Here is a 22293-nt window from a genome sequence, read left to right on the forward strand (position 1 = left end):
GCAGTGCTCCTCCTGTTCCTCCTTGCACAAAGGCTAAGGTAGCGGTCCTGCTGCAGGGTTGTTGCCCTCCTACGGCCCCCTCCACGTCTCCTGGCCTGTCTCCTGGTAGCGCCTCCAGCCTCTGGACACTACGCTGACAAGAAACAGCAAACCTTCTTGCCACAGCTCACATTGATGCGCCATCCTGGATGAGCTGTACTACCTCAGCCACATGTGTGGGTTGTGAGATGCGGTCTATGGTCCTCACCTGCAGAACCACTCCTTTATTGAGTGTGTCTTGATAATTGCCAATAATTTCCATCTGTTGTCTATTCCATTTGCACAGCAGCATGTCAAATTGATTGTCAAACAGTGTGGCTTCCTAAGAGGACAGTTTGATTTCACAGAAGTTTGATTTACTTGGAGTTAGATTCTGTTTTTATGTGTTCCCTTTATTTTTTTGAGCAGTGTATACATGTGTGTGTCACTGACATATATATATCTGTATATTCTATGTGTATATATCTATTCTATTCTGTCAGTGTAATTTTACTGTATGCGGCATATGAATTGCCGGCTTTTGTAATGCGATCGGTGTGTAAATATCGGACAGTACTCTCATGGTCCGAGTGCTGTGGGATTTTTTTCTCGCACCCATTGACTTCTATTGCGGGATGCAAACTGATTTCCGATTACAATCATAGCATGCTTCGATTGTTTTCCAGTCCGATCATGATCCAATCCGAACAGGAAAAAAAAACACAGATGAACACATAATGATAGAATAACATCGGTCAGAATGTAATCTGATTTTTTATTAGATTGCATTTGTCCGATTTCATCGCGAGTGAGAATGAGCTCTTACAGATAATGATAGAACATTAATATCCCCTGATAGTGACAACATGGAGCGGGTGACGGCCGTAATGGAGACTGTACAGTAACAGAACAGCGAGCGACGTCAGGAGGGAAGTGACCCAATGTAATCCAATACAGAGAGAGACCCTGATATAGCGACACAGACGGGAACACGTTCTGTCTCCTGGAATGTGACCGCAGCACTGAGGGGGTTAATGTGTGAATCTCCAGCACCTACCTCCACCTGCAGAGCCGCACACCACATATATGGCTGCTCTGTGCGCACAGGACCTGTGATGAGGTCACAGGAGGGGAGGAGTCAGGGGTCACATGATCAGGGGCCTCAGCGTATGCAGGACTCCGCTGTGCTGGTTGTCATGGTGCTGGATGAGGGGAAGTTTATGTGTGGGGTCTGGAGGAGTTTACAGTGTGGATGTATCATGTAGCAGAGTCGTGTGTATACAAGGTGTACGGAGCGGAGCCCTCTCTGTACGAGGTGTAAGGAGCAGAGCTGTGTGTACGAGGTGTACCGAGCCGAGCCATGTGTGCACCAGGTGTACTGAGCGGAGCCGTGTGTGCACGAGGTGTACGGTGGCATGTAAAAGTTTGGGCACCCCTGGTCAAAATGACTGTTATTGTGAACAGTTAAGCAAGTTGAAGATGAAATGATGATCTCTAAAAGGCCTAAAGTTAAAGATGACGCATTTCCTTTGCATTTTAGGCAAAAAAATATATTTTTTCAACTTTTACATTTTAAAAATTACGAAAAGAAAAATGGGCTGATGCAAAAGTTTTGGCACCCATATGGGTAGTACTTAGTAGCACTCCCTTTTGCAAGTATCACAGCTTGTAGACACTTTTTGTAGCCAGACATGAGTCTTTATATTATTGTTTGAGGGATTTTCATCCACTCTTCCTTGGAAAATGCTTCCAGTTCTGTGAGATTCCTGGGTCGTCTTGCATGCACTGCTATTTTGAGGTCTAGCCACAGATTTTCAATGATGTTCAGATCAGGAGACTGTGAGGGCCATTGTAAAACCTTCAGCTCACACCTTTTGAGGTAGTTTATTGTGGACTTTGACATGTGTTTAGTATCATTATCCATTTGTAGAAGCCATCCTCTTTTCAATTTCATTTTTTTAGATGGTGTTATGTATGCAGCAAGAATTTGAAATGTTCCCAGTGCCATTGGCTGCAACACAACCCCAAAACATGATTAATCCACCCCCATCCATGCTTAAAGGGGTTGTCTGGTCCAAAATTGTAAAGTCTGCAGTCTCTTGCAGTCTGACTTCAGACTTATGAATCTCCCTCCCCATTGTACGCATTGTGTGCTGCGGAGATTCACTAGTTTCAGACCTGGGACCAGAGGATATGTACCTTAGGCATTATACCATTATACATACTCCCAGCCAGTGGGTGCGACCTCACTCCCATATATTTTTAGGGTTTTATACACTTTGCTCTCCATCCTGCCTCTGTGTCTCCTTTCTGCCCCCATGTCTCCATTCTGCCATTGTGTCTCCATCCTGCCCAGTGTCTCCATCCTGCCCATGTCTCCATCCTGCACCATGCCTCCATCCTGCCCCGTGTCTCCATTCTGCCCCCTGTGTCTCCATTCTGCCCCCTGTGTCTCCATCCTGCCCAGTGTCTCCATCCTGCCCATGTCTCCATCCTGCACCATGTCTCCATCCTGCCCCGTGTCTCCATTCTGCCCCCTGTGTCTCCATTCTGCCCCCTGTGTCTCCATTCTGCCCCCTGTGTCTCTATCCTGCCCCCTGTGTCTTCCTCCTGCCCCCTGTGTCTCCATCCTGCCGTCGAAACATATTGTGGCTTGCCACTTTCAATAAAAACAAAAACTTTCTCCTTACCTGGCTGCGTTCCTGCAGCGATGTTCCCTTCAGGCATTTCAAGCGCGGACTCACCAGCGAATGACAATGACATCATATGCGGGCGATGTGCACGCTGACGTGAGCTGCCAGCCTCCAATTGGCTGGTGGCTTTTAGCTATTGTGGGCCTGCATGGCAATAGAATTTAACTGAACCTGCATCTCGGACTCCGGTTCAGTTTCTGCACCAGTTAGGGCTGTAATGCCATGATGGCGGCCCTGTGTATAACACATACATACCCTCTGGTCCCTCTTATGAGACCGGCGAATACCCGCAGCACACAGTGTTCAGAAAAAGGTTCAGATTCTGACACGGCAGGCTCAGGGAAAGATACAGACATAGATATAAACAGATAAAGAGTCAGTTCTTAATTCAGACCCAGGGAAGCAGGATCAGACACAGGGTAAGAGTTCAGGCCTAGGCAAATTGACCCAGGGAAACAGGTGCAGGAAAAGAGTGGACCTGACAATGGATTTAGCAGCTTACAGACAATGTAGACACTTAAGTCCTTGAGGTTGAACAGTCACCTCCCAATAGGGGAAGATGCCTTAAATATCAGATGTTAGCCAAGAATTGGATGGGGACATCCTAGGCGCGGGCTCGCTTTCCCTGTAAGACACAGGAAGCGCACGTGTGCGCAAACTATTCAAGATGACTGCAACATGCCAGGATGGTGAGTACATCGATGTGCCTGCCATCAGGAGGAGGCAAGTAGAGACACTGGCATTACTGTCTGCAGTAACACAGAGTGATTGCAGATTTATCAATTTTCCCTGACCTTAGATCATTGTGGCCAAAGCGTTCTATTTTAACCTCATCTGTCCACAGGACTTGTTTCAAAAAAATGCATCATATTTGTTAGATGTTCTTTTTCATACTTCTGACACAGAATTTTATGGTGAGGATACAGGAGAGGTTTTCTTCTGATGAATCTTCCATGAAGATGAAATTTGTGCAGTGTCTCTGAACAGTAGAACAATGTATCACAACTCCACAGTCTGCGAAATCTTTCTGGTCTTTTGCAGTCAAGCAGGGGTTCTGATTTGCCTCCCTAGCAATCCTGCGAACAGCTGTCACTGATATTTTGCTTGGTCTTCCAGACCTTATCTTGACTAAAGTTGAGCAAATTTGTTTGGGTTCCCTCTTATTCGACAAGCTATAGCAGAGGGAACCTGGCTACCTGGAACGTGCCTGCTGATCAGCTGATTGGTGTCGCAGCTGCATGTGTCACATGCACGGTGAGCCTGTTTGTTGGGCTCTCCATGCATGTGCTGTGACTGTGACACAGCTGCGACACATGCAGCTGTGGTGCCGATCAACTGATCAGTCGGCGAGATCCAGGAAGCCGGGTTCCCTCTGTAGCTTATTGGGCAAGAGCTATAGTTGGCCGAATAAGAGGGAACCCGAACAAATTCACTCAACTCTAACCTTGACCTCCACTTTTCCAGTTATCTGCCTTTTCTTAATTACATTTCTAACTGAGGAAGGTGCAACTTGAAAACGCTTTGCTATCTTCTTACAGCCTTCAGCTTTGTAGGCCTCCACCATTTTTATTTTCAGAGTGCTAGGCGGGTGCTTAGGAGAACCCATGGCTGCTGTTTTTTGGCACACGGTTAGAGGAGGTTGGGTTTTTATGAAGCTGGGAAATTTTCATCACTTGACGTTGGTCAAAGTAATCTGAGCACATAAATATCCAAGGGTGCCCACACTTTTGCACCTGTCCATTCTCCTTGTTGTAAGTTTTAAAAAGTAAAAAAATGACAATATGTATATTTTTTGCCTAAAATACAAAGGAAATGTGTCATTTTTAACTGTAGGCCTTTAAGAGATCATTTCATCTTCAACTTGCTTAACTGTTCACAATAACAGTCATTTTGACCAGGGGTGCCCAAACTTTTACATTCAAATGTATGTAGCAGGGCTTTGTGTCTCTATTATTTATATTTTGTGGTTATACACGGTGTAATATAAACTTTATTTTATCTAGTGGTGATTATTCTTCATACAGTGGGAAAAATGTATTTAGTCAGCCACCAATTGTGCAAGTTCTCCCACTTAAAAAGATGAGAGAGGCCTGTAATTGACATCATAGGTAGACCACAACTATGAGAGTCAAAATGAGAAAACAAATCCAGAAAATCACCTTGTCTGATTTGTCAAGATTTATTTTCCAAATTATAGTGGAAAATAAGTATTTGGTCATTACAAAAGTTCATCTCAATATTTTGTTATACAGGTCCTTCTCAAAAAATTAGCATATAGTGTTAAATTTCATTATTTACCATAATGTAATGATTACAATTAAACTTTCATATATTATAGATTCATTATCCACCAACTGAAATTTGTCAGGTCTTTTATTGTTTTAATACTGATGATTTTGGCCTACAACTCCTGATAAGCCAAAAAACCTGTCTCAATAAATTAGCATATTTCAACCGTCCAATCAAATAAAAGTGTTTTTTAATAACAAACAAAAAAACCATCAAATAATAATGTTCAGTTATGCACTCAATACTTGGTCGGGAATCCTTTGGCAGAAATGACTGCTTCAATGCGGCGTGGCATGGAGGCAATCAGCCTGTGACACTGCTGAGATGTTATGGAGGCCCAGGATGCTTCAATAGCGGCCTTAAGCTCATCCAGAGTGTTGGGTCTTGCGTCTCTCAACTTTCTCTTCACAATATCCCACAGATTCTCTATGGGGTTCAGGTCAGGAGAGTTGGCAGGCCAATTGAGCACAGTAATACCATGGTCAGTAAACCATTTACCAGTGGTTTTGGCACTGTGAGCAGGTGCCAGGAAGCATGAAGTGCTCCAAAATCTCCTGATAGCTTGCTGCATTGACCCTGCCCTTGATGAAACACAGTGGACCAACACCAGCAGCTGACATGGCACCCCACACCATCACTGACTGGGTACTTGACACTGGACTTCAGGCATTTTGGCATTTCCTTCTCCCCAGTCTTCCTCCAGACTCTGGCACCTTGATTTCCGAATGACATGCAAAATTTGCTTTCATCAGAAAAAAGTACTTGGGACCACTTAGCAACAGTCCAGTGCTGCTTCTCTGTAGCCCAGGTCAGGCGCTTCTGCCGCTGTTTATGGTTCAAAAGTGGCTTTACCTGGGGAATGCGGCACCTGTAGCCCATTTCCTGCACACGCCTGTGCACGGTGGCTCTGGATGTTTCCACACCAGACTCAGTCCACTGCTTCCTCAGGTTCCCCAAGGTCTGGAATCGGTCCTTCTCCACAATCTTCCTCAGGGTCCGGTCACCTCTTCTCGTTGTACAGCATTTTCTGCCACATTGTTTCCTTCCAACAGACTTACCATTGAGGTGCCTTGATACAGCACTCTGGGAACAGCCTATTTGTTGAGAAATTTCTTTCTGGGTCTTACCCTCTTGCTTGAGGGTGTCAATGATGGCCTTCTTGACATCTGTCAGGTCGCTAGTCTTACCCATGATGGGGGTTTTGAGTAATGAACCAGGCAGGGAGTTTTTAAAAGCCTCAGGTATCTTTTGCATGTGTTTAGAGTTAATTAGTTGATTCAGAAGATTAGGGTAATAGGTCGTTTAGAGAACCTTTTCTTGATATGCTAATTTATTGAGACAGGTTTTTTGGGTTATCAGGAGTTGTAGGCCAAAATCATCAGTATTAAAACAATAAAAGACCTGACAAATTTCAGTTGGTGGATAATGAATCTATAATATATGAAAGTTTAATTGTAATCATTACATTATGGTAAATAATGAAATTTAACACTATATGCTAATTTTTTGAGAAGGACCTGTATATCCTTTGTTGGCAATGACAGAGGTCAAACGTTTTCTGTAAGTCTTCACAAGGTTGGCACACACTGTTGGTGGTATGTTGGCTCATTCCTCCATGCAGATCTCCTCTAGAGCAGTGATGTTTTGGGCCTGTCGTTGGGCAACACGGACTTTCAACTCCCTCCAAAGGTTTTCTATGCTGTTGACATCTGGAGACTGGCTAGGTCACTCCAGGACCTTCATATGCTTCTTATGAAGCCACTCCTTCATTGCCCTGGCAGTGTGCATGGGATAATTTTAATGCAGAAAGACCCATCCACGTTTCAACTTCAATGCCCTTGCCGATGGAAGGTGTGCACTCAAAATCTCACGTTACATGGCCCCATTCATTCTTTCGTGTAAAAGGATCAGTCATTCTGGTCCCTTTGCAGAGAGACAGCCCCAAAGCATGATGTTGTCACCCCCATGCTTCACAGTAGGTATCATGTTCTGTAGATGCAACTCAGCATTCTGTTTCCTCCAAACACGACGGGCTTTGTTTCTACCAAACAGTTCTACTTTGGTTTCATCGGACCATATGGCATTCTCCCAATACTCTGGATAATCCAAATGCTCTCTAGAAAACCTCAGATGGGCCTGGACATGTATTGGCTTAAGCAGGGGGACAAGTCTGGCACTGCAGGATCTGAGTCCCTGGTGTAGCATGTTACTGATGGTAGCCTTTGTTTCGATCGTCAGGGCCGAATTTGCCACTAGACACTTGAGGGCATGTGCCTAGGGCGGGGGGAGCGGCCTATTTTATTAATAGTCCGGGGCCTGCCCACGGAAACCCAACCACCCTCCCTCCCACAAGCCCTCCCTCCCACCTACGACTTCTGGCTGCTGTGGGGGTCTCGGATCCTGTGCTGTCACATGTACTGCACAGGGAGCCGGAAGATGAAACACATCACACTGCAGGCCCCGCCCCCTCCTCGCTGTGGTGCCAAGTTCAGTTCCTGCCTGAGTGCCGGAGCAGCTGCGGGGGAGGATGGTGCAGACAGATTGTTGTGTCAGCAGCTTCAGCACTAGCAGGAGAGATCGGGCCCATTCTGCTGCAGACTACACAAGATTATGCTGACTGGGGCCGTCTTCACCTGTTAGGCCGGTGTCACACTAGCGTATTGCATCCGATGCGAGATCATCGGATGCGATATGCTAATGACACTCGGCTCCTGCTCGCAGCAGTGCAGGACCCGAGTGTCATGCGTCTGTGCTCGATTCTCTCTGACAGGGAGGATCGGAGCACAGTTGCGGAGGAGGCGGAGAAATTAACTTCTCCATCTCCTCCATTGCTGGGGTCCGCTTATAACGCACGTCACTCGGATGATATACGAGTGGTGTGCGCTGTCTCACTCGCACCCATAGGCTTATATGGGTGCGAGTGAGCCCAGAGTTTTCCTCGGTCCGAGACAATAGCAGCATGCTGCGATTGTCTCGGACCGAAGAAAACGTCCTACAAAAAGTCGGCTGCTGGGAGCTGCCCCATATGTTAACATTGGTCCAAGTGCAATGCGATTTTTTATCGCATTGCACTCGGCCGTTTAAAACGCCAGTGTGACGCCGGCCTTAAGGTACCTTCACACTGAACGATATCGCTAGCGATCTGTGATGTTGCAGCGTCTTGGCTAGCGATATCATTGAGTTTGACACGCAGCAGCGATCAGGATCCTGCTGTGCCATCGTTGGTCGGAGCAGAAAGTCCAGAACTTTATTTTGTCGCTGGACTCCTGCAGACATCGCTGAATCGGTGTGTGTGACGCCGATTCAGCGATGTCTTCACTGGTAACCAGGGTAAACATCGGGTTACTAAGCGCAGGGCCGCGCTTAGAAACCCGATGTTTACCCTGGTTACTAGTGCTAATGTAAAAAAAAACAAACACTACATACTTACATTCCGGTGTCTGTCCCCCGGCGCTGTGCTTTCCTGCACTGTCAGCGCCGGCCAGCCGTAAAGCAGATTACAGCGGTGACGTCACCGCTCTGCTTTCCGGCCGGCGCTCACAGTCAGTGCAGGAAAGCACAGCGCCGGGGGACAGACACCGGAATGTAAGTATGTAGTGTTTGTTTTTTTTACATTAGCACTAGTAACCAGGGTAAACATCGGGTTTCTAAGCGCGGCCCTGCGCTTAGTAACCCGATGTTTACCCTGGTTACCAGGGGACTTCTCATAGTTGGTCGCTGGAGAGCTCTCTGTGTGACAGCTCTCCAGCGACCACACAGCGACGCTGCAGCGATCGGGATCGTTGTCTAGATCGCTGCAGCGTCGCTTAATGTGACGGTACCTTTAGTGTTGATGCTGCTGTCTGTGGGGAGGAAATGAGGATCTAATCACAGGGAGCCTCACACTGTGATTCCCTCTGCTGCTGCCTGTGCCGCTGCTGCTGACATGAGGATATGACTAGAGGGGGGAGGTGCTGAGAGGGACATCACTGAAGCAGGACATTAACCATGTCCTAATCACTATAAGGGGGCCACTGCAGTATGTTTCCGCCCCTGTACAGGTTCCAGCATGTCTTGTTTTTCTGATTCTGGAGCTGCTGTAGAACCATAAGTTCCAGCATTCCCAGTTTTTGTGTAAGGGGGACTTGTCCCTTCACGCCCTGTCTTTAATTCTGTAGCTGCAGGATAACTACAGGTTACAACATGTCCTTTCATTCTAATTATGGGGATGCTGTAGGACTAAAAATCCCAGCATGCCCTGTGGTTGATACTGTAGCGACTTCAAATCCCAGCATGCCCTGTGGTTGATACTGTAGGGACTTCAAATCCCAGCATGCCCTGTGGTTGGTACTGTAGGGTCTTCAAATCCCAGCATGCCCTGTGGTTGATACTGTAGGGACTGCAAATCCCAGCATGCCCTGTGGTTGATACTGTAGGAACTGGAAATCCCAGCATGCCCTGTGGTTGATACTGTAGGGACTTCAAATCCCAGCATGCCCTGTGGTTGATACTGTAGGGACTGCAAATCCCAGCATGCCCTGTGTTTGATACACTAGGGACAGGTAGTGATGGCTACTTGCCGACATGTGCGGCACTTGCGGTTCTGTTGCTACAAGTACCGCATTTGCAGGATCGCGGCAAAACCGCAAGTGCCGCACATGTCCGCAAGTACCATAGGGAATGAATGAGGCCGAACGCAGTGTTGCCGTAAGTGATCCGTTACACGGCAGATGTGGAAAAACTGCTGGATCTGCCACGAATGGCAAAAATCGCTGATGTGAAAGTAGCCTAAACGTATGTTTCCATGGTCAGGAATGGCTCAGTATTTGTTCAGGATTTGACGCAGGTAAAATCTGCACCAAATCTGCATCTGAGGTCACTGGCAGGTCACCTGCATTTTTGATGCGTTTTTTTAATTGCATGTGTTTTATTTGTCACTTTAAATAAAGCTAATTGAAAGTTGGCTCCTGGGAAGCAAAAAGTGATTTCCTGTTTGCAGATATATTGGGATATGTTCCCACGGTCAGTGGATGCTGCGTACATCCACGTTTTTCATGCGGATTTGTGTGTGTTTTTGTAAACTAAATATATACAAACAAAATGTGATGTAATTTGTTTGTCCAACCTCTTCTTTTACATACTCCATTGAAGAATAATGTTTACACACACAGACAGGTAACTATTACAGGTAGATACGACAGTTAGATATATCTATAGATAATACCAAGCCCGATGTTTAGTAATAAACAATAAAATGGTGCATAAAGAGTTAAGCCGGGATCACACATGCGATAAACTCAGACGAGTCTCGCATCTTAATACTCGGCACTGCCGCCGGCAGTCGGGAGTGGAGCGTGCTGTTGCATGTATATCTATGTAGCTGAACGCTCCGGTCCCGAGTGCCGGAGGCAGTGCCGGGTATTGAGGTGCGAGACCCGTGCGAGTTTCTCACAAGTGTGACCCCGGCCTTAAATGCAATATCTGTTCAATTTATACAAATATTTTTTTTTAAAAATGGCGTGGGTTCCCGTCCAATTTATTTTCTACGCCCGAGAGGGAAAGCCAGCAACTAGGGGCCGAAGTTTGTAGCCTGGGAAGAGGTTAATAGCCATGGAGCTTCCCAGGCTATGAATATCAGCCCACAGCTGTATATTTAGCCTTTACTGGCTATTAAAATAGGGGGACCCCCAAAAAAATGACATGGGGTTCCCCTATAATTAATAACCAGAAAAGGCTATGCAGACAGCTGCAGGCTGATATTCATAGCCTAGGAAGGGGCCATGGATATTGACCTCCCCCTGGCTACAAACACCAGCTCTCTGCCGCCCCAGAAATGGTGCATCTGTAAGATGCGCCAATTCCAGCACTTAGCCCCTCTCTTCCCACTTGCCCTGAAGCGGTGGCAAAGTTGGGTATTAGTTGTTTTTTTTGTCACCTTTGTATTGTAAGGTGACATCAAGCCCAGCTTAGTAATGGAGAGGTGTCAATAAGACTCCTATCCATTAAGGTAAAAAAAAGACACAGCCAGAAAAGTCTTTTAATTAAATAAAACACGAAACAGTTTGCCATCTTTATTAAACAGCTAATCCATGCGACGCCCTCATTCTCCTGTAAAAAAAACCCCCAAACAATAACAAAGCAACAAAATACCATACCTGTCCGCCGTTGTGTCCTACACAGTAATCCATATCTGAGCCATATACAGTTTACAACCAGGAGGGTGCCAAGATGCATCCGTCCTGGCTGTAAACCACTTGGGAACGCCATTTGTACCCCAAAATAATGTTTTATTAATTCAATACATTTACAGTAAGCTGCACACACAATATGCTAATTGTATTTGGCCCACATATCTATACATCTACCTATTCTGTATACATGTACTGTATGTAATCCATCTATTCTATCCTTTTCTTCTATCTAATATAATTACATATACTGTATATGTGTGTCACTGAGGTATATATATATATATATATATATATATATATATATATTTATATATTCTATGTGTATATATCTATTCTATCTTTTCTAAACTGTCAGTGTGATTTTACTGTGCACCGGACATGAATTGCTGGCTTTTCAAAGGACGTTGGTGCGTAAAAATCGGACAGCACTCGCATGATGCGAGTGCTGTGCAATTTTTTTTTTCACACCCATTGACTTGCATTGGCGAGTCTCGGCTGATACACGGGTGAAATCACTCGCACGGATAATACGGCCGAGAAAAAAAACGATGATGGGAGCTGCCCCATAGATTAATACTGTTCCGAGTGTTATGCAATTTTTTTCTCGCATAGCACTCATCCGTATTCCTCGCTAGTGTAACTCCAGCCTTAGTCATACTCACCAATGGGGGAGGCAACACTAAAAGTGCCTAGGGCAGCATAAACTCTAAACACGGCCCTGACGATTTTGACCCCACGGGGTGAGATCTTGCATAAAGTCCCAGATCGAGGGAGATTATCAGTGGTCTTGTATGTCTTCCATTTTCTTATTATTGCTCTCGCAGTTGATTTCATCACACCAAGCTGCTTGCCTATTGCAGATTCAGTCTTCCCAGCCTGGTGCAGGGCTACAATTTTGTTTCTGGTGTCCTTAGACAGCTCTTTGGTCTTCACCATAGTGGAGATTGGAGTGTGACTGAGGTTGTGGACAGGTGTCTTCTATACTGATAACAAGTTCAAACAGGTGCCATTACTACAGGTAATGAGTGGAGGACAGAGGAGCCTCTTAAAGAAGTTACAGGTCTGTGAGAGCCAGAAATCTTGCATGTTTTTTGCAAAATCTTTGAAACTGTTTGGAACTGTTAAACTGTAAAGCGCTGCGGAATATGTTGGCGCTCTATAAAGATTATTATTATTGCCAAATCAGACTAGGTGATTTTCTGGATTTGTTTTCTCAGTTTTGACTCTCATAGTTGTGACCTACCTTAGATGTCAATTACAGGCCTCTCTCATCTTTTTAAGTGGGAGAACTTGCACAATTGGTGGCTGACTAAATACTTCTTTTTTCCACTGTACATTATGTTGCACATCTTTTGTTTTACAGCCCAGATCTTTCCTCTCTAGGTCTGGAGATCCCTCCATGTTTCTGGAGTCCTCTCAGTGGGATATTTTTTCTACTCCCTAGAAGGCTTCAATCCCACGATGAATTTTTGGTGCGTTTTTAAAGCTGTGTATTTTCAGAAAAAGGCAAGTAACCTATTTTATTTAATGGATGCAAAAAATCTAATTGTGGGAAAGGAGCCTAAGGATTTGTTATTGTTCTACATATTTTCAAAAGATGTCATGTTCAGCTATGAAATTAGTAATTTCTTAATGATTTTGACCTGAATTCAAATCTGACAATGAAAATGTTTAGTTGCCTCTTGTTTCTATGATATCAAAGAGTTTTCCTTTTACTGCTAAATATGATTAATGAATCATACTATCAGCACTTTGAAACATTATTATTATTGCAGAATACTTAGTTTTAAATTTTGATATTTTGTTTAGAGGAAACTTAACAACAATTCAAATGACTAAAACCTGTCTAAACACTATTGCAAATTATAAACAGCTACAGAAATTGCACTACTAAATTTTGTCATCGTTAAGTGACAGCTTTTTTTCTTGTCTCTTGTACTCCTGCATCGGTTCATATCTTATAATTAATAATCTTTATTTTCATAATATTTATTTAATAATGATCTTTATTTTTATATAGCGCTAACATATTCCGCAGCGCTTTACAGTTTGCACACATTATCATCACTGTACCCGATGGGGCTCACAATCTAAATTCCCTATCATACTTTGTCTTTGGAATGTGGGAGGAAACCGGAGTGCCCAGAGGAAACCCAAGCAAACACGGAGAGAACATACAAACTCTTTGCAGATGTTGTCCTTGGTGGGGTTTAAACCCAGGACTCCAGCGCTGCAAGGCTGCAGTGCTAACCACTGCGCCACCGTGCCGCCCACTATAATTGTCTAACAGTAATCTGCAAGCATTGATGGATTCCATTTTACTTGATTTTTTTCCCCAATAACTTTAAGGGCATGTTGCAACCAAGCTCCTTATATGTTTTGAAGAGATATTTCATCCATTCTTCATAGTTATCTGCTTTTGAGTTTCCTAAAAAACTAGTTACCACTACTGATGAGCGAATATACTCGTTACTCGGGTTTTCATAAGCACGCTCGGGTGGTCTCCGAGTATTTGTGACTGCTCGGAGATTTAGTTTTTGTTGACACAGCTGCATGATTTACAGCTACTAGCCAGCCTGAGTACATGTGGGGGTTGCCTGGTTGCTAGGGAATCCCCACATGTAATCAAGCTGTCTAACAGCCGTAAATCATGCAGCTGCGGCAAGGAAAACTAAATCTCCGAGCAGTCACAAATACTTGGAGACCACCCGAACGTGCTCGGGAAAACCCGAACAACAAGTATACTCGCTCATCATTAGCTACCACTAATGCAAATGTTACCTGTGCAGTCTGTTCCTTGTCCCGCAACAAATGGAGAAACTCCTCATCTTGTAGAAAATGATTTCCAAGGCTCCTTACTTTATCTTTGTTTCACTCAACCTTGAAGTGTATCAATGAGAAACTTGAATGATTGAAGTTCTTTGTTAGGCCAAACTTGATGTGCAACAGTGCTTACAAAATATTATATTGGTCAATAAGTGCTACAGGTGCATCTCATAAAATCAGAATATCATCAAAAAGTTAATTTATTTCAGTTTTTCAATACAAAAAGTGAATTTCGTATATGGAGTCATTACAAAACAGAGTGATCTACTTCAACTGTTTATTTCTGTTAATATGATGATTATTACTTACAGCCAATGAAAACCCCCCCAAAAAATGTATGTTCAGTAATGCACTCAATACTTGGTTGGGGCTTCTTTTTTCCATCAATTGCTGCATCAATGTGGCGTGGCATAGAGGAGATCAGCCTGTGGCACTGCTGAGGTGCTATGAAAGCCCAGGTTGCTTTGATAGCAACCTTCAGCTTGTCTGCATTGTTGGATCTGGTGTCTCTTATCTTCCTCTTGACAATTCTCTAGATACATTCTCTATGGGGTTAAGGTCAGGCGAGTTTGCTGGTCAATCAAGCACAGTAATATTCTTGTTTTTAAACAGGTATTGGTACTTTTGGCAGTGTGGACAGGTGCCATGTCCTGCTGGAGAATGAAATTTCCATCTCCTAAAAGCTTGTCGGCAGAGGGAAGCATGAAGTGCTCTAAACTTTCCTGGTAGACGTCTGTGCTGTCTTTGGTCTTGATAAAACACAGTGGACCTACACCAGCAGATGACATGGCTCCCCAAACCATCAGTGATTGTGGAAACTTCACACTAGACCTAAAGCAGCTTGGAATGTATGCCTCTCCACTCTTCCTCCAGACTCTGGGACCTTGATTTCCAAATGAAATGCAAAATTGATTTTCATCTGAAAACAACACCTTGTACCCCTGACCAACAGTCCAGTTCTTTTTCTGCTTGGCCCAGCCGCTGCTGGTGATGTCTATTGGTCATGAGTGGCTTGACACAAGGAATGCGACACTTGTAGCTCATGTCCTGGATACGTCTGTGTGTGGTGGCTCTTGAAGCAACGACTCCAGCAGCAGTCCACTCCTTGTGAATCTGCCCCCAAATTTTACAGTGACCTTTTCTTAACAATCCTTTCAAGGCTGCGGCTATCCCTATTGCTTGTGCACCTATTTCTACCACACATTTTCTATCCACTCAACTTTTCATTAACATGCTCGGATACAGCATTCTGTGAACAGCCAGCATCTTTAGCAATGACCTTTTGCGGCTTACCCTCAGTGTGGAGTTTGTCAATGACTTTCTTTTGGACATCTGTCAAGTCAGCAGTCTTCCCCATGATTGTGGAGCCTACTGAAACAGACTAAGGGACCTTTTTAACCCCTTAATGACTGAAGCTTTTTTTCGGTTTTGTGTTTTCGTTTTTCGCTCCCCTCCTTCCCAGAGCCATAACTTTTTTATTTTTCCCTTCAGTATGGCCATGTGAGGGCTTATTTTTTTGCGGGACAAGTTGTACTTTTGAACTATGTCATGTACTAGAAAATGGGAAAAAAATTCCAAGTGCGGTGAAACTGCAAAAAAAGTGCAATCCCACACTTGTTTTTTGTTTGGCTTTTTTGCTAGGTTCACTAAATGCTAAAACTGACCTGCCATTATGATTCTCCGGGTCATTACAAGTTAGACAAGATAGACATCAAACATGTCTAGGTTATTTTTTATCTAAGTGGTGAAAAAAAATTCCAAACTTTGCTAAAAAAAAAAATATGCGCAATTTTCCGATACCCATAGCGTTTCCATTTTTCGTGATCTCGGGTTGGGTGAAGGTTTATTTTTTGTGTGCTGAGCTGACGTTTTTAATGATACCATTTTGGTGCAGATAAGTTCTTTTGGTTGCCCATTATTGCATTTTAATGCAATGTCCCGGCGACCAAAAAAAATGTCATTCTGGCGTTTTTTATTTTTTTTTCTCGCTACGCCGTTTAGGTTTCAGGTTATTATTTTTTTTATTGATAGATTGGGTGATTCTTAACGCGGCGATACCAAATGTGTGTAGGTTTTTTTTTTAATTGTTTTATTTTGAATGGGGCAAAAGAGTGATGATTTTAACTTTTATATATTTTTTTATTTTTTTCATATTATTAAAAACATTTTTTTTTACTTTTGCCATGCTTTAATATCCTCCATCGGGAGGCTAGAAGCTGGCATAGCCTGATTGACTCTGCTACACAGGAGCGATGTTCAGATCGCTCCTATGTAGTAGAATTGCTGCATTCCTATGAGCGCCAACCACAGGGTGGCACTCACAGCAATCCGGCATCAACAACCATAGAGGTCTTCAGGAGACCTCTGGTTGTTATGCCAATGCACCGCTGACCCCCGATCATGTGACGGAGGTTAACGGTGCACGCATTTCCGGCCCGATGGCCTGAAGCACTTGTTAAATGCCGCTGTCAGCATTTGACAGTGGCATTTAACGAGTTAATAGCAGCAGGTGGATCGCGATTCCACCCGCCGCTATTGCGGGCACATGTCAGCTGTACAAAACAGCTGACATGTTCCGGCTTTGATGCGGGCTCACCGCCAGAGCCCGCATCAAAGCAGGGGATCTGCCATCGGACTTACTATTCCATCCGATGGCAGAAAGGGGTTAATCACAATGTGCTAATGTACAGTGTACTGTATGTATATAATGGGTCACCTAATTAATTAGATGAGACGAGCTGGGTTTTGGATGGCAACTTTCCTAATCATGTATACTAGCGCTTATACATGGCCAGTGTCAACTCGAGCAGAAAACAGCCGCATCAAACAACCCATTTAATCTACAATTATACTGTTTACAGTATGTAAATGTTACATATTTTATATACATAGTTCAAAAATAGGTGCATTATATGGATACTAATTGCTTTTCAATAGCAAATAACTGGTAAATGAGTACATTTTCTAAGAATCATCTAATGCACTTAATTATTTTCCCTTTCTCTTTTAGATGTGTGATTTTACAATAGGTTGCATTTTTATTGTACAGTAAATGTTGTCAATAAAATAACAAAAAAAGAAAATCACTGTTTCCCTGTGTGAGTTCTTTGATGTCTAACAAGATTTGTTTTCTCTGTAAAACATTTCCCACATTCTGAACATGAAAATGGCTTCACCCCTCTGTGAATTTTCTGATGTCTAACAAGATCAGATTTACCATTAAAACATTTCCCACATTCTGAACATGAATATGGTTTTTCTTCTGTGTGAGTTCTTTGATGTATAACAAGATGTGATTTCTCTATAAAACATTTCCCACATTCTGAACATAAAAATGGCTTCTCCCCTGTGTGAATTCTCTGGTGTATAACAAGTTTGGATTTCTCGCTATAACATTTCCCACATTCTGAACAAGAAAATGGCTTCTCCCCTGTGTGAATTCTCTGATGTATAACAAGATTTGATTTCTGATTAAAACTTTTCCCACATTCTGAACATGAATATGGCTTCTCCCCTGTGTGAATTCTATGGTGTGTGACAAGATGTGATTTTTGATTAAAGCATTTCCCACATTCGGAGCAAGAAAATGGCTTCTCCCCTGTGTGACTTCTTTGATGCGTAATAAGATAGTATTTCTCTGTAAAACATTTCCCACATTCTGAGCATGAAAATGGCTTCTCCCCTGTAAGAGCTGTTTCATACTCAATAGTCCTTTCATTTTTGCTTTGCACATTCATCTTTGATGAAACAGAACAAAGGACCTGTTGAAAAGGATTGGATGACAGTTTTTTTCTAAGAGCTTGTTGTGCATTTTGGATAATGGCATGTTCTTCACATGGATTTGGTGTGACTGCATCGTCATCTTCTGCAAAATCAGAAAATATCAGATGTTCCTCTGAGCTCCTGGTACATTCATCTGCCAAGAATAAAACGGATTTTATTATATTTCAATGAGACTACAATGGAATAATATTTATATAATTATTTTAGAACATTTTCATACAAAACTAAACTATAATTCAATCAATTGACTAATGATTCACTCACATCTGTGTATAAAAACGGAGAGTGCAATGTGAAAAAAACAAAAACAAAACTGCATTGCACTTTCAACAATGTTATTCAAGTAGGCAGTGTTCATCTGAAAGTTTTTCCTCTCCTGGAATCGGTGTGAGAAAAAAAAATAAATTGCAGCTTACTGAGTATGGCCATGTAAGACGGCTGAGACTCACCAATGAAAGTCAATTGGTGCAAGAAAAACATTTTTTACACACACCTCTCATAGGAAACTTGATATTTCATCAGTCGAGTACAGTAAATTCACAGCATGACCCATCAGAATAGATAGAAAAGATATATAGATATAAAGAAGTCCGTGAACTATATAATTAGTGCAGTGCCTGTGTAGCTCACTGTACATGTATTTATCTAATAAACAAAAGGAATAAAATGAGTGGGGTGCCCCTTATTTTTATTAACCAACTGAGGAAAAGCAAACAGCTGAGGACTAGTCTTAATAGTCTGGGAAGGAGGCAATAAACATGGAGCTTCCCATTCCATTAATATCAGCCCCCAACTGTCTGCTTAGACTTTACTGACTATTAAAAATAGAGGGGTCCCCACGTTCCCCCTTTTTAATAACCAGTAAAGGCTTAGTAGACCGCTGTGAGCTGACATTAATAATCTGGAAAGTTCCAGGTTTACCCATCTCGGCTAAAGAAACCCAACATTTCATCAGTCGAGTGCAGTAAATTCACAACCCAAACTCTCAGAATAGAAGTGATGTATATATAGAATAACAAAAAAATGGTATTTTAATAACCAGCTGAGAGCAAGCCGATAGCCGGGGGCAAACCGACAGCCTGGGAGGGGGGGTAATAAGCCTGGGAGGGGGGGTAATAAACATGGAGCTTCTCATGCTATTAATATTAGCTCAGAGCTTTCTACTTAGCCTTTACTGGTTATTATATTAATGTGACTGTATAATCTGTGACTTCTCTGCGTTTAATGGTTACCACTCACCTGTACAGTTATCTATAGGGATCTCCTCTTTACACCGCTCATCACCCCTCACATATGTCTCTGTAGTATTAATATGGGGCAGATCTTTACCCTGAAACAAATGTTGTACAAAGTTACAGACAGAGGGAGAAGTCGTAAGAAATTATTTCAAAGAACCGAAAAGATCAAATGGCAACCAAAAAAGACATGACAGCAGTAGTTAGCACATAGCGGCTGGTCTCCTGTATAAACCCGACCTGTCGGGTTCTAATTGTAACCAGCAGTTTCCGTAACCAGAAAATTGTGAGAAGATCCAGGCAACATCTAATGTCTATGATCAGCTTTTTCTGGTCATCTCCACCAAGTATAAAATGTACAGTGAATGGCCACTTTATTAGAGACACCCATTTAGTATTGTGCTGGATCTCCTTTGACTTTCAGAACCTCAGCGATTTATCACATCACAGATTCCATTAGTTGCTGAAACAGTTGTGCAGGAAAATTATCCTATGCCGACAGGATAGGTTCTGGCAGTTTCTACAAATTAAATGAAGGTACTGACATGCCCTGAACACTGCAATCTACCTTATTCCAGAAATGCTCTATAGAATTGACATCTGAGGACTGTAAGAATCAGTGAAGCAAGAAAAATTCCCTGTTATGGTTCTGGCAGCATTCCATGAGTGTATGACCCTAGTGATGTGGTGCATCATCCTCTACCATATGGTAAACATCTGCCGTAAATGGAAGAACTTGGTTGGTCATAATTCTTAAGTAAGCTTTAGTGTCCAAACATTCATCCACAGGTATCAGAGGATTCAGGTTGTGCCCAGAAAACATTCCCTGACCCATTAATCCACCTTAATTAGACTGAAATATTGATATCTGGCAGGAATAGTACATGGATTCATACTGTCTGACCCTCCCATCAGATCAGGGCTACAAAAATCTGGATTCATCTGACCAATGTTTTCCATTTCTCAGTAATATAATTTTTGCTCTTTTTTTGTCCAATGAAGTCTTCCCTTTTTCTTTGCCTTAGACATCAACTACACTGGAACTGGTCATCTTCTGTTTTGAGCTTAGCTACATTTTACATGCACCTCCGGTTCTTCAGAGCTATCTACCTCATTGAGTTGTTTATGCCCACATGATCCCCTTTGACTGTAGGTTTTTCCTCAATCACAACACTATTTATTCTTGACACCGCAGCAAATAAAACCTCTTATGGTTGGCATTTTTTTCAATATTGGCTCTGGCTAATATAGCACTAATTAACTGTGACTCATTGAAAGTTGCTTACATCTTACAATTTTCTCATTCTCATGAGGATTTACACTTATTCATGATCATTAAATTTTATGCTGCTATTGTCAAGGTGAAAATGTATTTTCTTATATACCTTTGTATTTTTATATAAATCTTTATACTCTTTTTTTGTACTGTTATACTCTTATACTGTGAAACAATAAGTTTTCCCCTGCTAATGCAAATGTAATTGTATTTAAAGATGGCCGCCAGAGCTTAGTTTCGTTTTAGGTTTTAGTGTCCGAAGCCTAAGATTCATTTCCTCAGAAACGAAACTAAAGGAATGAGCAGAAGAGGAGGAATTCACCAGGAGACGTTCGACGAATCAGAGAGACTAAGCACTAGATGTATGCTGCTTAAACCCCACCCATTGCATTCCCTTTTTAGTACTATGTATTGGAAAATAAAGCACAGTTGCTGCTCAGCTCCTCACTGAGGTGAGCGCAAGAGCATCAGCAAAGATTGAATCAGCTACGTGTCTGAATCATTTCTTTTTCCGGTACCAGAAGTTCTGCGCTCACATTACAATTTGGAATGACTGGTGAATGAGGATTAATTGTCGTTTTACGGCCCCGACAATTTTGGCGCCCAACGTGGGGCGTGGCCAGCGATCCGAGACCCTCTGGACCCATGCCTGGATGTCTGTGGATGATACCCGTAGTGGCTGACCTCGAGGACTGATCACCCTCTGCACGCGGTAAGTGGCGTTCATGTACACTGTATATGTCACACTTGCTAGTGTCTCAGCCGTTATTGGTTTGTCTGTAGTCTCCTTGGGTCCGGGAGGTGAATGATCGAGTGGTGAGATCAAACGTGATCCTGTGCCACGCTCTGAACCAGCAACTGAGAGACGTCGCATCCTGTGCGACCTCTGTACACCACACCTCCCTCACCGGTCATTGTACTCCGTTCAACCATCCTACCCGTGACTATTGTCTAGTAGTGAAGTGGACTAAAAAAATTGAGCCAGTTGTAGATTGTGGGGCAGCTTAGAGAAAGGGATAGGAGACGCAGCCTCTGTGATATTGTGCTGACAGGTAAATAAGGCGTTCCGTGAGGGGACCACCTGTCCAGGCAGGTAAATAAGGCGTTCCGTGAGGGGACCACCTGTTTATTAGGTAACTTAAGACGTTCCGTGAGGGGACCACCTATATTTTTGTGGAGGGGTCTCATTAGGAGGCTGCCTCCCGACTGTTTGGGATATCGTGGCAGGATAGTCTGTAATCACTGTGTTCTGGTTTAGGGACAGGAAACATTGAGCGCGAGGCTCTTTTCCTAGTACGTCGAACGTGAGGCTCCGTACTGTGGAACACAGTGTTGGTATCGCTGCTAGTGGTTTTACTGCAGAAAACCATAGTATCCTGGGAGCCAAGCTGCGTATCTTAAAGTAGAAGTCCGTGCCCCACAAGTTAGATGAGGATGTCGTGGAAGTCAAGACAATGGTCACGGGAGGGCAAGAGACAGTCAAGAAGCTTATCTGCGAGTTGCAGCGAGGCTTAAAGAACAAAGGATGAAAATAGGTTGATGGAGGGGAGGATCAGATAATGTAGAGCCCGTGTTTGGTTCTAAAATGCCTGTGAACTGTGATCTTACAGATTGTAAAATGGCCGCCGTGCCACTGATGATGAAAATGCAGTCTCAGCCAGCGCCCTGTAATGGCGGCGGAAAGGGATCTCCAGAAGTGTAGGTGTGTCCTGTTTGTGTTGTGCAGAATCCAACCTGGGTGGTGACCTGCCTTGTGTGTGTGTACGGACCGTCCTTGGGGCTCCGCCCAGACCACGGAGGATTATAGGAAAGTTTTGTAGAAATTAGGTCTGAAAACTGCTGTAATTTGTGACTGTAGAAGATACGGAGCTTTGTATCAGTGCTGTGTACTGTAGGGGAGGGGCTGAGCAGCTGCGAGATTTCTTTGTCACTTCTTCTTTCTCCTTATCTGCGCTACGTGCTGGAGAAAGGGGGGTATAGAGTTGGGCTCTTGCTCTCCCTTC

General features: G+C 43.4%; 2 protein-coding genes across 3 annotated transcripts in view; both read right to left on the minus strand.

Moving 5' to 3' along the window:
* Positions 1 to 22293, minus strand: part of LOC143768141 (uncharacterized) — a 113070-nt gene that overhangs the window by 31425 nt on the left and 59352 nt on the right. The window lies entirely within an intron of this gene.
* The window catches only part of LOC143767293 (oocyte zinc finger protein XlCOF8.4-like), a 31359-nt gene continuing 25842 nt past the window's right edge, over positions 16777 to 22293 (minus strand). For both annotated transcript variants that reach the window (XM_077255514.1, XM_077255515.1), the window contains exons 6-7: positions 19019 to 19109; positions 16777 to 17912 (exon numbers count right to left, since the gene is read on the minus strand). In XM_077255514.1, coding sequence (XP_077111629.1) covers positions 17080 to 17912; positions 19019 to 19109 — 924 coding nt within the window. In that variant the 3' untranslated portion in view covers positions 16777 to 17079. The remainder of the gene's footprint in view (positions 17913 to 19018; positions 19110 to 22293) is intronic.

The sequence above is a fragment of the Ranitomeya variabilis genome, chromosome 4, assembly GCF_051348905.1.
Source record: "Ranitomeya variabilis isolate aRanVar5 chromosome 4, aRanVar5.hap1, whole genome shotgun sequence".
Classification (NCBI taxonomy): domain Eukaryota; kingdom Metazoa; phylum Chordata; class Amphibia; order Anura; family Dendrobatidae; genus Ranitomeya; species Ranitomeya variabilis.